This window comes from Lontra canadensis, unplaced genomic scaffold (assembly GCF_010015895.1).
Source record: "Lontra canadensis isolate GAN:19392208 unplaced genomic scaffold, GSC_riverotter_1.0 scaffold9, whole genome shotgun sequence".
Lineage (NCBI taxonomy): Eukaryota > Metazoa > Chordata > Mammalia > Carnivora > Mustelidae > Lontra > Lontra canadensis.
The window spans coordinates 27798983-27814871 of NW_022631003.1; the positions used below are offsets into that span (position 1 = coordinate 27798983).

The window sequence follows — 15889 nt, forward strand, 5'->3', positions numbered from 1 at the left end:
GTGTACCTGATTTTACTTTATAAAGGAGAAAGAATACTGAGGATAAGATTATACAACATAAGTGCTTATCAGACCTAGTGTAGATTCATTTTCAGTAGATACACTTTGAATCAACTTGGTATTCCTCAGTTATGTGAGCTCTGACTTGGCACTGCACTCACAGGGTACCTTATAAATACTGCTGAACTCTAAGTGGTAAATGCCTGAGCGTTTTCCCTCTGTTGCTTTTACTCAGCTGTGTCATCATTGGGGAAATGTCAGCAGGGTAGAGGAAGAGCTAGTGCTGCTTTATAGGCTCATGCTGGAGGTGCCAGATGGGGTTGTCAAGTGTCCCCCCCCCCCCCACTGCCAGCACCATCCGTAAGAACCACTTCCCTGGCAAAAGCTTTTGCCATTCGTGACCTTGTATACTGGTATGAGCCCCTTAAAGATAAATCAGTGTATCATAAATCTGAAAAAATTCTTAGAAATAAGTTGAGGTAGGCTAAGCCCTACAAAAATGGCCACAGAATTTTCTTTTAATACCTCATTCTGACTTGTTTTTAAGCCACCTCATCAATGTGTCTGTGTAATGTGATATAATGCTTTGCATCTTGTTTATTAAGAGTCTTTGATCACGTATCAGCACTGAGGCTTGAGGGCCTAAATCTTCAGATCCAGGGATTAAGAGAGGAAGGAAAGGAGAAAGGGAGAAAAGGAAAGGATAAAAGAAAGAAAGTGAGGGGTGTCTAGCTGACTTGGTTGGTGAGGCATGCGACTCTTGATCTCAGGGTTATGAGTTTGAGTCCCATGTTGGGTGTAGAGATTACTTAAAAATTAAATATTTTTAAAAAGATAATATGTGTATATTTTATGGGGAGGATATTCCTTATTCTTAATTCTTAGAATCATTAGAGAAAAAGGTTTGTTGTAATACTTAATTACAACTAGGATGAGTCATTCTGGACGTTAAAAAAAAAAAATCAGAGGAAGGGATGGTAGGTCACAATCACAAAGGCTTTCTTGACCCATTATAGTTGCTTTAAAATTAACCTGCCCCTTAGGCTAGCCTTTCCTGCCCAATCCTTCTTCCCTTTTGGGAGGAAAATCATTTAGGAAGATAAACTCAGGGGTGCCTGCATGGCTTAATTGGTTAAGTGTCTGCCTATGGCTCAGGTCATGATCCCCAGGTCCTGTGATTGAACCCCATGTCAGGCTCTCTGCTCCATAGAGAGTGTGCTTCTCCCTCCCTCTGCCTGCCTCTCCCCCTGCTTATGCTCGCTCGCTCACTCTCTTTCAGATAAATAAATAAAATCTCCTTTATTTTAAGATTTTACTTATTTGAGAGAGAGTGGCAGAGAGAGCACAAGGAGGGTGGGCAGAGGGAGAGAGAGAAGCAGGCTCCCCGCTGAGCAGAGAGCCGGATGCGGGGCTCGATCCCAGAACCCTAGGATCATGACCCGAACCAAAGGCAGCCACTTAATCAACTGAGCTGCCCAGGTACCCCAATAAGTAAAATCTTTAAGAAAAAAAAATAATAAGATAAACTGAGTCTTTCTGGGTATAGCATTGACTTTTACACAGAATATTAATCTATATGTACATGTAACATTCATTTGGGGTTTGACCAAACAATTTCTTTTGTGGCCACACAATTTTCAAGTCTTTTAAAACCTTAAGAATTTTGAATTTAGGGTGCCTGGGTGGCTCAGTGGGTTAAGCCACTGCCTTAGGCTCAGGTCATGATCTCAGGGTCCTGGGATCGAGTCCCGCATCGGGCTCTCTGCTCGGCAGAGAGCCTGCTTCCTCCTCTCTCTCTCCTTCTCTCTCTCTCTGCCTGCCTCTTTGCCTACTTGTGATCTCTCTGTCAAATAAATAAATAAAATATTAAGGAAAAAAAAAAAGAATTTTGAATTTATAAGTTAAAAAAGAAAAAGGTGTCTTAAAGTGCCATGGAAAATAAGATTTAATATTTTCCATATGTTGTCCAGAAACTACTTGAAAAACAATTCAGTGGATTAAAGTTGTGACAGATAGTCAAACTAGACCAATTAATTTGAATAAAAACTTTAATATTCAGCATGTTTTATTACTTTTATTTTCTTGATGGTCAAGAATATCCAGCTGCCAGGTTACAGGTAACCATGAGGGTGAAACAAGAACATAATAAAATCTGAAAGAAGAAAGGAGTGTTAACTGCTTTATCTGAGGGCGTTGCCCATGTGCATGTGTTGTAGTGGTGAATCTGATGTGGGGCTGAATTCATTATTCAGACGGAATCTTTGAGCAGTTTAATCAACATAAAGTGTGTGTCACCCGTTCACACTTCTGCTAGGTATGAAAGAATTATTCTGTGCAAAGGTGCTGTAATGCTTGAGTTTTTTTCCAGCTCAAGATTATTCTTAGGATCTACATCTTTACTGTTGCTCCTGTTCTGTAGGCATATTCAGAACATGAGTGAGATCAAGACAGACGTCGGACGAGCTCGGGCATGGATAAGACTATCTCTAGAAAAGAAGCTCTTGTCCCAGCATCTAAAGCAGTTGCTCTCCAACCAGCCACTCACCAAGTAAGAGACAGCCTCTTAGACTTTTCTGCTTCTGTGACCTGTGTGTCTGCAAAGCAGATTGCATAAGCTGGCAGACTGACTTCTTCAGCACAAATTGCTGATTCCTGTGCACACATATTCTTCCTTTCTAACAGGCATGTGCTTTGGACACTCCATGGTTTGACACAGTAATTGATTTTACCTGGGAGGACACACACCAGACTTGACAGCCAAAGGCCAGATTGCTCTGTTCTCAACCAGAAAAAAACCTAACTAGTTCTCACAGGCTGACAGTAACATCCAAAAGATAGGTTGAATTTATCTAAACCTTATATTGTAAAGATCACAACAAAACCTGTAGTAGCACAAAAAAAAAAAGTCCACATTAAGAGGTTTCTTCTGAGAGTGTTGGCGAATGCTTACATTCGATAGTTTAGAGCCAGGAAAGCAATCAGTTGCATGTTACTTCATTGTTAACTGTTTAAATAGGTCTCCCTTTACTCCCTCAGGAAACTCTCTTAGATAAAATGCATCATCTGCATAATATATATGTTAGAGCTAATTTGAAGCCTGAGGACTTAGGTCTCTAGAGCAAAGCTACGCAAAAAACTCAACAAAGTTCTCAGACTTGACCTTGCATTGAAATCTCATCATGGTAACAATTCTTTTTATAGTTTTGTGTTTGTACACATCATCACTGGGCTGTTTACCCCCCCAAACCCTGGAGCATTTTAAGATGAGTCTTAATGTCCAGAGAGTAGGTTTGATAAAGAATACAAAGTTAGATACAGGCAGTGAACCTAATCTTGTTCTCTGAAACTAGTTACTCCCCTTACCCATCCCTGCCCATTATAAATCATTCATGTCCACTATGTCCAAAGTACATAAAGTGCTATGTAAAGGTTGTGTGCCTTGGGGTGCCTGGCTGGCTTAGTAAGTAGAGCCATGCGACTCTTGATATCCGGGTCATGGGTTCAAGCCCCACATGTGGTGCAGAGTTTTATAAATACATACTTACATATAGTTGCACACCTGAGTGGCTCAGTTGGTAGAGCATGCAACTCTTGATCTTGGGTCATAAGTTCAAGCCCCATGTTGGGTGTACAGCTACTTGAAAAAGAAGAAAATCCCACTACATAAAGGTAAATACCAAGTATTTCGCATGTTTTCTTCTGTACTTTCTTCTATGCATGCTCTCTTAGTTAAGATTATACTGTATTCACAATTCAGTATCTTTTTTTTTTTAGATTTTATTTATTTATTGACAGAAGGAGAAAGATCACAAGTAGGCAGAGAGAGAGGGGGAAGCAGGCTCCCCACTGAGCAGAGAGCCCGATGCGGGGCTTGATCCCAGGACCCTGAGATCATGACCTGGGCCGGAGGCAGAGGCTTAACCCACTGAGCCACCCAGGCGCCCCTTCAATATCATTTTTTTAAGATTTTATTTTTAAGTAATCTCTGCACCCAACCTAGGGCTCAGATTCAAAACCCCAATAATCAAGAGTTACATGGTCTTCTGACTGAGCCAGCCAGGAGCCCCGGTATCATCCTTTTTTTAGCTTGGTGTGTTATAAACATTTCACTGTAAGAGTTTAAGCTCAGAAGACTGAATGCCTTTGTTCAGATACTGCCTTTACTATTTACTATTTGAATGACTGGACAGGATACTTTTTTGTATGTCTGTTTTCCTAATTTATAAAATGAGAATGCTAATAGACTTACTTCATAGGGTAATCATGAGGATTAATATATTAATATAATACACTTGGAAAAGTGCTTTAATGTAAGTGCTTAATTAAAATTACTTATTTTTAGTAGTAGTTTTGTTTTTGTTGTTAAAACACTTTAGGGGCGCCTGGGTGGTTCATGGGTTAAGCAGCTGCCTTCAGCTCAGGTCATGATCCCACGGTCCTGGATTGAGTCCCATATGGGCCTCCCTGCTCAGCAGAGAACCTTATTCTCCCTCTCACTCTGCCTGCCACTCTGCCTACTTGTGCACTCTCTCACTCTCTCTCTGTCAAATAAATAAGTAAAATCTTAAAAAAAAACTTCATAAACTTTATTTTCAATGTTCAGACAGTATTCCAGTGTATGCATATACCATGATACATTTTTCCTTTTACAAATAACATTTCAGTGGACATCTGTGAGTAAGCCTTGCCCGTATTTCATATTATACTCTTAGGACTGAGTCCTAAAAGTAAAACAAATGCATTTGACTTTGACTAAATTAATGTGTTTATTTTTAGTACAAGACATAATGAAAAGCAAACTGCTATTTTGTGCTTGTCTTACCCATTCCTAGGAAGCTTTATAAGCGTTATGCTTTTCTACGCTGTGAAGAAGAAAGAGAGCAGTTTCTTTACCATCTTCTTTCCCTCAATGCAGTTGACTACTTCTGCTTCACCAGCGTGTTCACCACTATCAGTAAGTCTGGAGAATTGGCTAATAAGTGAAGAGTTGCTCAGGTGACTAATGGAATAAGAGTTTATATTTTTACAAGTGACATATATGACAGTACAGTGAAATAGACTGTTTGTGAGGCGGGCCCCAGACCTCTATTTAGGAATGAAGCTTGTGCCCCAGCAGCTGGGACTACTTTGGGAAGGCAGGCCTCAGCTGCCAGCCTCTGTGGGGAGTGCCTCACCAGAACAAACTACCTTCCCCTTCCCAACCCTCCCAAGATGATCCCTCCTTAGCAGGGCCAGCCAGCATCCTAGGACTATCATAGGTCTGTTCTAGAACTTAACTGTGGCATCAGCTGAAGACTTCACTGCACTGTATCACAGTTCAGCTTCTCTCAGCCACATGGTGATCCCAGGAGCAACATCTTGCATGCTGACTTCTGACTTTATCTGCTTTCCAGGAACCCCAGTCTACAGTAGGAAACGGGCTGGATGTTAAAAAGGAATATTTGATTAGGGACCCCTGACTGGCTCAGTCCGTGGAGCATGCAATTCTTGATCTCAGGGTCATGAGTTCAAGCCCCATGTTGGGCCTAAAGCTTACTTCAAAAAAAAAAAAGTTTTACTAAACAAATCATCCAGTATCTTACATAAAACACATAAAATTTTAAAAATCAGCATACCATAATAAACATATGGAACTGTGAACATCATTAAACTTTGATGATTCAGAAAGACTTTAAGACCTTACGGAATAATGTAGGATTGTAGAGGGAGGAAATGCTGATTGGAGATGTGTTTTTGATAGAAAGTCAAATTATCACATTTATTCACCAGTACTAATTCTTAGGTGCAGTGGCTCCCCTTACCCACTTTGGAGAATTTTTACTTGTATCAGAAATTGTGTTTAGCTGCAAGAATCAGAAACTTGGAAAACAGTGCTTTAAACAAATAGGTGGTTTCACATTTCTTATATAATGAGAAGTTTAAAAATAGTCTATAGTACGTTCAGGGACCCAGAGTCTTTGTCCTTCTCTTCTAGACAGTCCTCAGTGTGTGCTAATCATCTCATGGTCATAAGATGGCTGTTCTCATTCCACCTTCTAGCAGGGAAGAAGGAAGGAGTGCCAAGGAGTAAAGGGCAGAACCTGTGCTAGAAAAACAGGATTTTCAGGGCCCCTGGGTGGCTCAGTGGGTTAAAGCCTCTGCCTTCGGCTCAGGTCATGATCCCGGGGTCCTGGGATCGAGCCTCTCTGCCTGCCTCTCTGACTACTTGTGATCTCTGTCTGTCAAATAAATTAATAAACAAAATCTTTAAAAAAAAAAAAAAAAGGATTTTCTAAGAAATCCCAATAAATACAACATGTCACTGGCCAAAAATTAGTAGGTTTTGGCTTTCTAGTCTCTGATAGAAGCAGACAAGGAAACATTGAGCTGAACTGGGTATTGGGCCAACCAGTAGTATCTGCCAACTATCCATTAGTATCTAAACTATCAGTGTAAAGATTTTATTTAACACAGAGATTACAAGTAGGCAGAGAGGCAGGCAGAGAGAGAGGGAAGCAGGCTTCTTGCTGAGCAGAAAGCCTGATGCGGGGCTTGATCCCAGGACCCTGAGATCATGACCTGAGCCGAAGGCAGAGGCCCAACCCACTGAGCCACCCAGGCACCCCAAAACTATCAGTCAGTTTAGTACATTACTGCTGGTGTAAGAAGCTAAGATGTTAGGGGTGCCCAGGTGGCTTAGTGGGTTAAGTGCCCAACTCGATTTCAGCTCAGGTTATGACCTCAGGGTTGTGACCTCAGGCCCTGTGTTGGGCTCCCCGCCCAGTGGGGAGTCTGCCTGAGATTCTCTCCCTCTCCCTCTGCCCCTCCCTTACCATCTCCCCCTTTCTCTCAAATAATAAATAAATAAATATTTTTTTTAAAAAGGGCCTAAGATGTTATGTACAGTCCTAAAAGAAGTAGCCCAGGTAGTTAGGACTCCTAAAATCCTACTTGTATCTATAGATTCCATGTAAGTAACTCTGAAGAATTGAGATCTTCATGAAAGAAATAATTTTAGGTTTAATAATATTACTCCTTTTATACTTTATGTAATCACAGTTGTGCATCTGACCCTAAACCCCCTTTTTTTTTTTTTTTTTTTTTTTTTGTAGCTTTTCTAATCCTCTCAGTGAAAGGACTGAGAGAAGCCTCTGGCACCTAAAATAAAGTCTTGTACTAACCTCTTCTGCTTTCAGTTTCAAAACCCATTTGATTCTGATGATTACTAAACCATGAAAGTATGGCCTTTCCTCTGACATTTTCCTTTCCTTCAGCCAAAATGAAAAGACCGAAAGGGAGGTTATTCACCTAACATAAAGAAAGTCATTTATGTAAAATTAGGGAAATGAACCGTTAATCCCATTCAGTTTCCTTATATAAGAGTGCATTGAACCATGATCTCGTTTTCTGAGGCTGTATCTGGGCATCTTGTCCAATAAATGTGTATCATCGTATGTGTAGGTCTTTCAAGGAGGGCTTCTGAGACCCTTTCTTTTGACTAAAGGAGCAGAAATTCCAAGGATACAAAAAAAAATTGATTCTACCCTGCTTTTAAAAAAAAAACAAGTATGACTCTGAGGGATAAAAATACGCCAGTGTTTGAACCATCCCTATTTTTAAAAGAGAATGGAGGGAGTGCAATGTCTTTATTGTGCTACCCTGTTTGAGCAAAAGACAGTGATAGGACAGTGACATCTAGTGGTATGCCTTCTAAAGAGCCTTTCTGAAGGAAAAGGTTGCAAACAGATTGCTTTCTACATCTTGATTCTTCCCCAGGGCTCCTCTTGTACCTGAGTGGTCTCAATAGCTTTCCAAATTGTGGTTTATACACTTTGTTATATCCAGAATGGTACTGTTTATTACTCTTGGCTTTGCATAGCGAGCTGTACAGTTGGGATGGGAACATTCTGAAACATTGCCTTGAGGAAATTAGCAATAAGGCGATAGTGTCCAAGAAGCCATTCACCCCCTTTTACATATGAACCCACATCAGGAACCTTGCTCCCTAGTATACTTGATTTTAGAACAAAATTTAAAACATTAAAGCAGTGAAAATTTGTATAGGAGTCAGTTCTGGTGTTGATGCCTGGGATTGCTTTTTGTAAATGTAGAGGTTACGTATGTATAGAGGTAACATATGTAAACAAGTACTTGTTTACATATGTTACGTATGCAGGTGATACTCTGCATGTCATGCATACCTGGTGATATATATGCCATGGAAACCGTCACAAGCTTGGACTTGTGATTTAAAAACTGGACCTCATCTTTATAGACTGAAAGAGGTGATCTCATCTTCTGTGTAATCACATCTTGAAAGATCCCAACAAGCAAACTATCTGTGAAAGCCAACAGAGTCATTAATATGTATTTCCCTTATTATCAGGAGAATTTTATTGTGATTTTTAATTTCAACATTGTTCTTCCAGTGATTCCATATAGGTCCGTGATCATCCCCATCAAAAAGCTGAGCAATGCGATCATCACATCGAACCCTTGGATCTGTGTATCAGGAGAGCTAGGAGACACGGGAGTAATGCAGATTCCCAAAAACCTCCTTGAAATGACTTTTGAGGTAGGTTCAGCTAATACCTTTCTTAGCAGAAAATGTCATACATAGTTCTACACAAGGATTCCAGTTTTACTTCTTCATGTATCCTCAAATCAAATAATACAAAGGAGTACTCAAGCATGCAGGATCATTTTTGTGAGTATACACCTTGTCTTAAACACAGTTATTTGTTTTATATTTTTATTGCTATAATATAATAATAATATATATATTGTAATTTTAGTTATTAAGCTCTATTTTTCTACTTGTAATGGAATACTTTGGGGCTTTGCTAGGTTCTATTCCATGATTGCTGGTGCTTTGCACAGAAGCGGGCAAGTAGGGAACATTCAAGTAAATGCTTTTCCCACAGTGTTTCTCTTTCTTACTATAAAATGCTCTCTGCCACCTGGACAGAGGAATTGGAGAGCTGACACCCATGCTTATGGCTTGTAAACCACATGGTGACATTTGTAGAGTGATCTATAAAAATACCTTTTGATATTGTAGTCAGTTTTCAGGTCTCATCTGCTGAAGCATTCCCCTGTCTTTGAGCCCCCCTGCAGGCTGATCCTGGAATGCAGGAGGAAGACAAACACCTGCTCTTGTTTCAGGAGAGAAGTAGTACTGACTGAATATCCTGTTTCCATGTTCCTTGGGGTCTAGGAACAGCAGTTTCCACTTAGTCATCATAACACACCCAAGAGCCCCTTTTAGCCCTATTTATCTAAAATAGACTCACTATACACAAAAGATTAAAATGCTTGGGTTTTCTTTGACTAGCAAGTATGAAACATAAACTCTATTATAAGTTCCATCATTACTGTTTCCAGACTCTCTCATTTCTGCCTACTTCTTTCCATCTTTCCTGCCACAGCTAATTCAAGACACCATCCTCCCTCACGTGAATGACTGTGATGTCTTCTCACCTTGATACAAAGTCAAGGGCTTTAAGAATTCATAGCTGTGATGTTCCCAACCATATATAGTCATTTGGGGGTTCTGTGATATTTTACCAGAATTTAAAAGTCAGAATTTAATTGACATTTATTTTTACTATTCCTTTTATTGCTTTCTTTTGTACTTGTCCACTGATGGCCAGGAAGGATATTGATAACTAATTTTTTTATGATAGCTTCAAAGGCTTCTAGTAGGTGAGATTTCAGGTCAGTTCTGCCTTAAGCATTTTATTAGAAACAGAAAAACAGCTATGTCAGTGATTATTTATTTATTTATTTATTTTCCTGACTTCACTGTAACTGAATCTAAATAGCATCCTTTTGCCACTTCTTGAAATTATTCTCACCATAAAGGCACAAATTCTGGGTTCCCCAGGTAGAAATAATTTTTCCTTTTCCAGTGTTTTTCTAGTACTTGTTTACATCTCTAGCACCTTGTATAGTCCCCTCATTTGATAGTTATTGTCCATATGTGTCCTAGCTCATTAGATGGGATATAGTGGATGTGAATATATTTCTCTACTACAAAGCAGAGCACATTATGCAGGATGAGTCTTCTGTAGTTGTTAAATTAGATGAAACTAAAGTGCCACCACTAAAGCTAAGCAGTAGTAGGAGTGGGATCAAGCTCTGAATAACCTGTGGTCCTGTCCCTCCAGTGCCAGAACTTGGGGAAGCTGACCACTGTTCAGATTGGTCACGATAACTCAGGACTGTTAGCCAAATGGCTAGTGGATTGTGTCATGGTCAGAAATGAGATCACAGGACATACATACAGGTAAGTAAATGTCCTTGGGAGCTCAGAATTCTTTCTTTGAGACTCTTTATCAAGACAAGGTTTAAGAATTGCTTCCTTCTGGGGTGCCTGTCTGGCTCAGTCACAAAAGTGTGTGACTCCTGATCTCAGGGTACTGAGTTTGGACCCCATGTTGGATGTAGAGATTACTAAAACAAACTTTAAAAAAAGAATTATTTTCTTTCTAAAGCTTTCTCACAGCCTTCTGAATCTTAGTTTAGGTTGTTGTGTTGTTTAGTCTTGCTTTTTTTTTTTTTTTTTTTTTTAAGATTTTCTACATATTTGAGAGAGTGAGAGCAGAGTCAAGAGACAACAAGAGTGGAGTGGGTAGCTGCAGGGGAAGAAGGAGAAGCAGGCCCCCTGCTGAGCAGGGAGTTTGGGGGTGGGTACCTGACCCCAGGACTCTGGAATCATGACCTGAGCTGAAAGCAGACACTTAACCGACTGAGCCACCTAGGTGCTCGTTAATTTTACTTTTTATGTAATACAAAATTACCCCCAGAAAACTTCTAAAAAATTGTGTGTGCTATCAATGCCTAGTCCGCAAGTGTTGGAAAAGATTGATATAACTCTGATTAAAAAAAAATAAATAAAAAAGGGCAGCTTGAAGTAATTAATTTAGTAGGAGGAAAGGATCTTTTGGACTCTACTGGTTATAGCTGGTACTCCTCTTTGGAAACACCATCCTCTTTTCCCCTATAACTCAACTTCCATATTAGCTTCTAGTTTGAAAATATTCTTGTCAGAACTAACCACAGTATTTTAATATAGGTGAGGTATGAGAAAATAGTGAATCAATTTAATTTGTTTGAATGTGGTAGCAATTTCTGGCTATATAAGAGAGAATGTCTTTATTTTTCAGATACTGAAGTGTTTTTAGGAGTAAAATGTCCTGATGTGTGCAATGTACTGTAAAATAGTTCCAACATAAAATAAAAACAAAGCATATGGCAAAACATAAAGAATATGGGTGTCTGTTATACAATTCTCTCTACTTTTCTGTATGTTTGAAATTTTAAAATTAAATTTAAAAAATAACCCATAGGCACTAAAATGATGGGCTTCACCCAGTTGCCATTTTAAAAATTCTGATTAAAACTAGTGAAGTACTGGTGATGGAGAAGTTGTTTTTCTGACCTGTAAGGTTCCCATGTGGGCGGTGGTTGGGGAAAGGCATTGATGATGGAAGCCTGGAGAGAATCCTTATTGGGGAATTGATGACCTCGGTGGCAGATGAGGATCTGGTAAAGCAGTGTCGGACTCCACCCCAGCAGAAATCGCCCACCTCGGCTCGGAGACTGAGCATCACTTCACTGACAGGAAAAACCACCAGTAAGTACCATCATTGACTGTTAAATTTGCAGTATGCCTAAGATGTTGCAGGTATCATGGGGCCATTTCACAGGGAACATACATTAATGAAATGTGGCAAGATTAAAAAGAAGAAAGTGGAGGAAAATTAATTTGGGCAAACAGACTTTGAAAGAAGGAGGAGAGAGGAAAGGGAAAAAATAAGGTAAGAATTAACAAATAATTAAAAACCTGAAGAATTTAGATATTAAAATCAAATAAAAACTGCATGTTCTGTTTTAATTAAGCTATGGAAATGTGACTAAGTAATATTTTGACTAAAACTTAAAGGAGGAAGGGTACCTGGCTGGTTCAGTTAGTAGAGCATGAGACTCTTGATGTTGGGGTTGTGCATTCAAGCCCCATGTTGTGGGATAGATTGTACTTCTAAAAGAAAAAAAGGAAAAAAAAAAAAAAAAACCAGGGGTGTTTGGGTGGCTCAGTGGGTTAAGCCTCTGCCTTCGGCTCAGGTCATGATCTCAGAGTCCTGGGATTGAGCCCCACATCGGGCTCTCTGCTCAGCGGTGAGCCTGCTTTCCCCTCTCTCTCTGCCTGCCTCTCTGCCTACTTGTGATCTCTCTCTGTCAAATAAATAAATAAAATCTTTAAAAAAATAAAAAATAATAAAAAGTAAAATAAATAAAAATTCCTCTCCAGGGGCACCTGGGTGGCTCAGTTGGTTAAGCAACTGCCTTAGGCTCAGGTCATGATCCTGGAGTCCCAGGATTGAGTCCCATATCAGGCTCCCTGCACAGCGGGTAGTCTCCTTCTTCCTCTGACCTCTCTCCTCTCATGCTCTTTCTCTCTCTCAAATAAATAGAAAATCTAAAAATTCCTCTCCCTACGCCTGTGTTCCTACAGAAGTAATAAAATACTATAGAGGAGTGACTTCTATGGATAGGATGCTGTATTTACATGCCATTTTTAATACTACCATAAATTTCCAATTTATGTTAATGTGGTCTTTAGTAGGCTGAATAATGTCTCCCAAGAGTATTAGATCCTAATCCCAGAATCAGTAAATGTTACTTTATTTGGAAAAAAGATCTTTGTAAATGTGATTAACTTAAGGATTTTGGGATGGGCCGATTACCCTGGATTATCTAGGTGGGCCCTAAATGCAGTCACACATATTCTTAAAAGAGGGAGGCAGAAATTGGAGTGATGCAGCCACAAGCCGGAGAATGCCAGCAGCTGGCAGAAGCTTGAAGAGGTGAGGAGTGTGTTCTTCCTTTGAGCCTCAGAGCTGCCCTGATTTCTGCCCGGCAATAATTTCTGATTCCTGGAACTCTGGAGCAATGAGTGAATAGATGTGTGTTGTTTTAAGTCATCAACTTTGTGATAATCTATTACAGGAGCCACAGAAAACTAAAACAGAGGCAGTATGATTTAGTGAAAAATTACAGAAGTTTATCAGGGAAGTGGTTTTATTTCAGCCATAGACAATAAAGCCATAAGTAGAATATAACAGAACCTGAGAGGTCTTCAGTTTACCAACAAAGAGGTTTCCTTAAATATTTTTAGTCCCCGTCCATTTATTAGCACATGGCAGTATATTAACTATTAGATATAGCCTAAAAATTCTCCTTACTCTTTTTTTTTTAATATTTTATTTATTTATTTGACAGAGAGCACAAGTAGGCAGAGCGATAGGCACAGGGAGGGGGAGAAGCAGGCTCCCCGCTGAGCAGGGAGTCCTGGGATCATGACCTGAGCTGAAAGCAGAGGCTTAACCAACTGAACCACCCAGGCGCCCCCCCGCCATTCTTTCTCAAAATATGCCCCTGATTCATAATTCCTTGTTGCCTTCAGAAGTAGACTTCACACACTCACTAGATAAACTAAAATTATAAAGACTGATAATACCAAATGTTGGTGAGGATGGAGAGCAGTGGAATGCTCAGAGGAATGTTAGTAGGAATGACGAAGAAAAAACAGTTTGGTACTTTATTCTAAAGACATGCACACCCTTAGCATACACTTGACACAGAATCCCACTCCTCAGTATTTACTCAAGAGAAGTGAACATGTGGAGCTACAATAATACTTGCAGTCCTATGTTTATAGGAGCTTCATTCATAATAGTCAAAATAGAAATAATCCAGTATCCACCAGCTGGTGATTGGATAAGGAGAATGTGCTGTATCTATTCAGTGGCATAGTACTCAGCAGTATCTAAAAATGGACAAACTACTGATGTATCTAACAATATGGGTGACTCTCAGAAGCATTATGCTAAGTAAAAGAGAACAGACACAAAAGACTAGATGTTCTATGTTATCTAGATGGAATTCTAGAAAAGGCAGTATAATAATGAAAGAAATAATAAAGAAAGCAGAGCATCAGTTGCCAGGAGTTGAGAGTTAGGGAAGGGGATTGACTGAAAAGGCACACAGGGGAACTTTTGGGGTTGATAGGAATTTTCTGCATTATGATTGTAGTTTCGTGACTATACATCTGTCCGAGCTCATCAAATTGTGCACTTAAAATTGGTGAACTTATTGTATGTAATCCTAAATAGACTTAGAAGACTGACTTAAGGGGGCACCTGGGTGGCTCAGTTGGTTAAGCATCTGCGTTCCACTCAGGTCATGATCCCAGAGCCCTGGGATCAAGCCCTGCATCAGGCTCCCTGCTCAGCTGGGAGCTGGCGTCTCTCTCTCCCTCTGCCACTCCCTCTGCTTGTGCTCTCTCACTCTCTGTGTCATCAAATAAATAAATTTTTTTTAAAAAAGACATAAAAGATTTTAGCCCAGTCCATCCAAATTATTAGAACTTCTAAAACAGCCCCAGTTTATTTGGATATTACTGCTTTAGGAGGCCTAACTCCCTACTTTGGTCATATTTTCTTTCCTTACTCAATAGGTAGAAATTTTTAAATAACCTGAAATTCAGAGATAGGTGATTGGCATTTTCTCACAGTGTGTGCAAGGTGATATTTAGAGAACTAAAAGTTTTAAATCAGTTTTAAAATATTTCTGATTAGAGGCTCCTGGCTAACTCAGTTGGTAAAGCATGAGACTCTTAATCTTGGGGTTGTAAGTTTGAGCCCAATGTTGGGTGTAGAGATTAATCTTTTTTTTTTTTTTAAAGAGTTTATTTATTTAACAGACAGAGATCACAAGTATAGAGATTACTTAAAAAAATAAAATCTTTAAAAATAAATAAAATAGGGGCGCCTGGGTGGCTCAGTGGGTTAAGCCTCTGCCTTCAGCTCCGGTCATGATCTCAAGGTTGTGGGATCGAGTCCCGCATCAGGCTCTCTGCTCATCGGGGAGCCTGCTTCCTCCTCCTCTCTCTCTCTCTCTCTCTCTGCCTGCCTCTCTGCCTACTTGTGATCTCTCACTGTCAAATAAATAAAATCTTTTAAAAAATTAAAAAATAAATAAAATATGACTGATTAGTACAGTGCTATTTTAGAATGAATAAAAGTTTTCAAAATAAGTCTTCATATTTACTTTTTTAAAAATATTGTATTTTTTCATTTGAGACAGAGAAATAGAGAGAGAAAGAGCGCGCGCATATGAGCGGGGCAGACGGAGAAACAGACCGTCCACTGAGCAGGGAGCCTGATGTGGGACTTGATCCCAGAACCATGGGATCATGACCTGAGCTGAAGGCAGGCACTTAACCAACTGAGCGACCCAGGTGTCCCAAGATCTTCATGTTTAAAAAAATAAAATATTCAGGGGTGCCTGACTGGCTTAGTCGGTAGAGCATATGACTCTTGATCTCAGGGTTGTGATTTTGAACCCCACATTGGACATAGGGATTACTGGGAAAAAAAAATGAATATTTAAAAAATGTATTCAGAGAAAGGAAAAAAATAACTAGCAGCTGAAGAATCCACAGTATCAGTCCTTCAATCATTAGAGGTTCCCATTTTAACAATTTTTATGCATTGGTGTAGAAAAAACTTACTTGAGTTTTACCTGGAGAATGTTTTATGCAAGAAATCCTCCAGCAGTACGAATTCAAAGATTCTAAAACACTAGAATGTGTAGGTTGTCTTTTACAGTATGACATGTAAATTAAATTTAATAGTTAATCACCATAAGACATTATCAAAAATTAAATTTTTTCTCTTATTACCTACCTACTTCTATTCCTAGAATCTGTTTACCACCTTTTTTTTTTTTTTTAAACCATTTTTGGGTTTTGGGAGGCAAAGGCAGTTTAGATGCCAATCAAGCAATCCACCACAGTCTCCCCCAAGAACGAGGCCCTAAGCATGTGGCGGGGGGGGGGGGGGGG

General features: G+C 39.6%; 1 protein-coding gene across 4 annotated transcripts in view; it reads left to right on the forward strand.

The window, feature by feature from the left end:
- DENND5B (DENN domain containing 5B) overlaps positions 1–15889 on the forward strand; it is a 195499-nt gene that overhangs the window by 173194 nt on the left and 6416 nt on the right. For all 4 annotated transcript variants that reach the window (XM_032855132.1, XM_032855133.1, XM_032855134.1 and 1 more), the window contains 5 exons: positions 2420–2548; positions 4833–4954; positions 8409–8554; positions 10149–10267; positions 11430–11617. In XM_032855132.1, coding sequence (XP_032711023.1) covers positions 2420–2548; positions 4833–4954; positions 8409–8554; positions 10149–10267; positions 11430–11617 — 704 coding nt within the window. The remainder of the gene's footprint in view (positions 1–2419; positions 2549–4832; positions 4955–8408; positions 8555–10148; positions 10268–11429; positions 11618–15889) is intronic.